General features: G+C 51.7%; 1 protein-coding gene across 2 annotated transcripts in view; it reads left to right on the top strand.

The window, feature by feature from the left end:
- Window positions 1-3,970: 3,970 nt before the first annotated feature.
- GPSM3 (G protein signaling modulator 3) overlaps window positions 3,971-4,661 on the top strand; it is a 1,883-nt gene continuing 1,192 nt past the window's right edge. For both annotated transcript variants that reach the window (XM_004711725.2, XM_045292928.1), the window contains exons 1-2: window positions 3,971-4,298; window positions 4,508-4,610. In XM_004711725.2, coding sequence (XP_004711782.1) covers window positions 4,254-4,298; window positions 4,508-4,610 — 148 coding nt within the window. In that variant the 5' untranslated portion in view covers window positions 3,971-4,253. The remainder of the gene's footprint in view (window positions 4,299-4,507; window positions 4,611-4,661) is intronic.

Raw genomic sequence — 4,661 nt, 5'->3', positions numbered from 1 at the left:
TTGCGTGCCTGAGGTTCTACATTCGGATACAGGCTTTGTTATTACAAAGTAAGAATAATCCCCAATCATTTGGTGACCCTATGTTTGGTTTAGTTACCAGGCAGAACAAGGCTAGGGAAAAGTGTGCCCTAGTCCACACCCACTTTTTTTTAAATCATTTTATTGAGGGCTCGTACAACCTTATCACAGTCCATACATCCATCCATTGTATCCAGCACATTTGTACACTTGTTGCCATCATCATTCTCAAAACATTTGCTTTCTACTTGAGCCCTTGGTATCAGTTCCTCATTTTCCCCTCCCTCCCCGCTACCCCTTCCCCCATGAACCCTTGATAATTTATAAATTATTATTTTGTCTTAGTGTACACCATCTGACATCTCCCTTTACCCACTTCTCCACTGTCTGTCCCCCAGGGAGGAGGTTATATGTAGATCCCTGTCATTTGTTCTCCCTTTCTCCCTCACCTGCCCTCCACCTTCCCAGGGAACACTACTTTTTTGAGCCTATTCAGGAAAAGCTGGGCTCTGGCTCACACTAAATTCCTCCAGGAGCCCAGAGCAGGGAGGGCCCAGACTCCCTCCACCCTCCCGGTATCGCCACTCTCACCACTGGTCCTGAGGGGTTCATCTGTCCTGGATTCCGTGTTTCCAGTTCCTATCTGTACCAGTGTACATCCTCTGGTCTAGCCGGATTTGGAAGGTAGAATTGGGATCACGATAGTGAGGGAGGGGTGGGGAGCATTTAAGAACTAGAGGAAAGTTGTGTTTCATTGTTGCTACCCTGCACCCTGACTGGCTCATCACCTCCCCGAGACCCTTCTGTAAGGGGATGTCCAGTTGCCTACAGATGGGCTTTGGGTCCCCACTCTGCACTCCCCCTCATTCACAATGATTTGATTTTTTGTTCTTTGATGCCTGATCTTATGGACACTTCGTGATCACACAGGTTGGTGTGCTTCTTCCAGGTGGGCTTGGTTGCTTCTCAGCTAGATGGCTGCTTGTTTATCTTCCAGCCTTTAAGACTTCAGACACTATCTTTTGATAGTGAGGTGCCATCAGTTTTCTTCACCACTTTGCGTATCCACCCGCTTTGTCTTCAGCGATCGTGTTGGGAAGGTGAACATCATGGAATGCCAGTTTAATAGAACAAAATGTTCTTGCATTGAGGGAGTACTTGAGTGGAGGCCCAAAGTCCATCTGCTACCTTAATACTAAACCTATAAATATATGCACATGGGTCTATTTCCCCATCATCCTATATAAATATATTTACATATGTACATGCCTGTATTTAGACCTCTATAAATGCCCTTTGCCTCCTAGTTCTTTCCTCTGTTTCCTTTTACTTTCCTCATGTCCCACTATCATGCTCAGCCTTCATTTGGGTTTCAGTAATTCCTCTCAATTACATTGCCCTTGATCAAGCCCTACCAGGCCTCCTACACCCTCCTCACCACCGATTTTGGATCACTTGCCCCTTGTCCCTGGGTTTGTTAACACCACTTCCTTTCCCCCACCTCCTCTCCCATGTCTCCCAGGAACCGTCGGTCCCCTGTTTTCGCCTCCAGTTTGTTCATCCAGCCTATCTTATCTAGATAGACCTGCAGAGACAATAACATGCACAAATACAAGACAGAGCAAAACAAAGCATCAAAAGAAAACAAAACAACAAACCAATGACCAAAAAAAAGAAAAGCCTGTAAATAGTTCAAGGTCTATTTGTTGACCTTTAGGAGTGTTTTCCGTCAAGTCTGATGGGGTGCCACACCCTGACCCAAAGTCTATTTTTGGTCTTTCCTCAGGACTTCCTTGCTCTGCTCCCCTTGCTGTTCTGTTGCACGCCCTTAGTGTTTTGCCTTGGTGTGGTGGGGTCAGATCGGGTGCTACGTATTCCCACACGGTGTCTCCAGTGTTGGCCTCTAGGGCTATGGCTCAGTGAGGGATGTCATGTCTCGTAGTGGGGCCAGCCCTATAGTCCTCTCTGTGCATTGGCTGCTCTGAGCAGGGATATCATCCTGAAGGCCTGGTGGGCCAGGATGTGCTCCGCTCTCTCTTCCTCCCCTTTCGTTTGCTCCTGTGTGCTCTGATACGTCCCTCTCCCTGAGCTGTAGCTTCAGTGCTGTCGTCTGAAGTAGTGCATTGCTCTGGGGGGAATACCCACTTTTTTGTCCCTCACTCAAGGACAGTTAGTGAGGGTCACAGTTGACTGCTGAGGTCTCAAATGGGGCAAGAACACCTGTGGAAACTATCCTGGCGACACCTCTGGAGTGATGGGCCTACGAGGTTACCAAGCATTTGAAGGCTGCTAACAGTTACAGAGCACTCACTGGGTGCCTTGTCACATTTAATCCCCACATCCCTTCTGTGGCACGGGGTCAACAATCCCATTTCCCTTGTGTAGAAGGCTACACCATCTTTGTGGGAGATTGCACAGCCCTGAGTGCCAGAACCAGACTCTCTCACCATTCGTTGTAAGCCCCTTACCCTGGCAGGTGCCCTTTTAGAGGCACCTGTCCTGCTTCGGAGGCGCCCTGGTGGCGCCCTGGTGGCGTAGTGTCCTGGCTACCCAATGCGCAAGGTCAGCCAGCAACGAAGGAGAAAGCTGGGGCCGTGGGCTCGCTATGTTGGGAGAGCGTTCTTGGAAACTCCCAGAGGGAGTTCTGCCCTGTCATACAGGGTCATCATGAGTTGGCATCGGCTTGATGGCAGGGAGTGGGGTTTCGTTTTTGATCCTGTTCCTGAGGAGTCCTGGTGGCATCGCGCTTAAGCATGGGACTGCTCACTGTGAGATCAGCGGTTTGAAACCTTTGTCCAAGCTTCAGGAGAAAGATGAGGCTTTCTACTCCTGTAAAAAGTGATAGTCGATTCCAGGAGGGGAAGGGGAAGGTGGGAGGAGGTAGGGGGAACCGATCACAACGATCTACAGATAACCCCCTCCCAGGGGGGCGGATAACAGAAAAGTGGGTGAAGGGAGACCGGCCGGTGTAAGACATGAAAAAATTATAATTTATAAATTATCAAGGGTTCCTTGAGGGTAGGAGAGGGAGGGGGTGAAATGAGGAGCCAATACCAGGGGCTCAAGTAGAAAGAAAATGCTTTGAAAATGATGATGGCAACAGATGTGCTTGGCACGATGGATGGATGGATGGATGGATGGATGGATGGATGGATGGATGGATGGATGGATGGTGATAAGAGCTGGACAAGCCCCCGATAAAATGATTTTTTTTTTAAGTGAGTCTTAGAAACCCACAGGGGCAGTTCTACCCTGCCCAACAGAATCACTAGAAGCCGCAATGCGCTCAATGGCAGTGAGATTGGTTTGGGTTTGTCCTCCTCCCAGCCTGGGTGCTAGCCACCCATGCACCCTCATCAAGGACGGAAGAAAGTGTTGGCTCCCTGCTCCATTCCCACATCCCTCCTCCATGACCAGAGGAAATAGTCCTTACTCCTTGTCTGTGCTCAACCGAGTTGCCAGAATGTGATCGGTCCCCCATTTCTCATATGTTGGCACACATCCCCTTGAGGGGAGGAATAACTATTCAACACATTCATTGGATCTTAAGTAAATATGTAATATTTATGGTATGTTGGACCAGGTGCTAGGGGTGTGTGTGATGTGTGTGTGTGTGATATGCCTGGGTGTGTGTTCTCTGCTTAGTAGGGCAGCACCTTTCCTAGTCCCAATAAGTCTGAAGAGGTGTGGGGACAGCGAGACCTTCTTAAGGGTTGATCTTGGCGAAGGAAAGGTCTCCAAGACCTGTGGGTGGTGGTGGGGGGCGGGGAAGAAGGGGGTTTGAGGAGTGAAACCACTTCCTGTGTAGCTAGTTCCTGTGTTGACAGAGCTGAAGCAGAGGTGGGGGAGGAGGAAACAACGGAGGGGGGGCTGCTCATGGGGTGCTGAGGCTCTGAGGATAAAGATGCCAGAAGTCCTTCCCCACCCAGCGATCCCCCCCTCCCCACCCCCCAACTCCTGCAGCTGGAGGCGCGATTCCTCATCTCAGTGCACCCCTGAGGCTAGAAAGGTCCCGCAAACAGTTCGGGTGGGAAAACAGAACTGGAGGAAGTTGACAGGGATGGGCGGGGCCGCGGGGGTGTGGGGGAGCTGACCAGGAACCCAGCTTTCAGCTCAGAACCCAGGCATCCAGCCCCCAGCTGGCCCCCACCCCTTCCAGCCCCCCACTCTCCTCTGGAACCCAGAGTTCCAAATCCCAGCCACCCCTCCCCCTTCGGTTTCTCCCCTATTGGGGGATGGAGGCCGAAAGACCTCCGGAAGGAGAAGAGGATGGTGAGCAGGTGAGTGGGCACGGGGAGGGGGTCCGCAGACCCTGGCAGTGAGGACCTGGGGCAGAGACCCAGTGCTTCCTGAGCCGGAACTCCGGAGACTAAAGTGCTTGGACTGGGCACACTGAGACAGGAAGGGAGACCTAGAGGAAGCAGGGCACTAGCCTAGCCCTTGTGCCCTCCACTGCCCCCTGCTTGACGGGGCTGTCTCCTGGCTCCAGGACCCCCCCCAGGATGAACAGGGCTGGCCCCCTCTGAACACCACCACTCGGCCTTGGCGATCTGCCCCTCCATCCCCTCCCCTGTCTGGGACAGGACATACAGGTACTCCCCCCCACCCACCTTTCTGATCCCTTGACTGAGACCACCTCTTCC

Source organism: Echinops telfairi, unplaced genomic scaffold, assembly GCF_000313985.2.
Source record: "Echinops telfairi isolate 266 unplaced genomic scaffold, ASM31398v2 ScPeMD7_655;HRSCAF=1070, whole genome shotgun sequence".
Classification (NCBI taxonomy): domain Eukaryota; kingdom Metazoa; phylum Chordata; class Mammalia; order Afrosoricida; family Tenrecidae; genus Echinops; species Echinops telfairi.
Note: the sequence above shows the minus strand (reverse complement) of the source record. Positions and strands in the feature narration are given on the sequence as shown.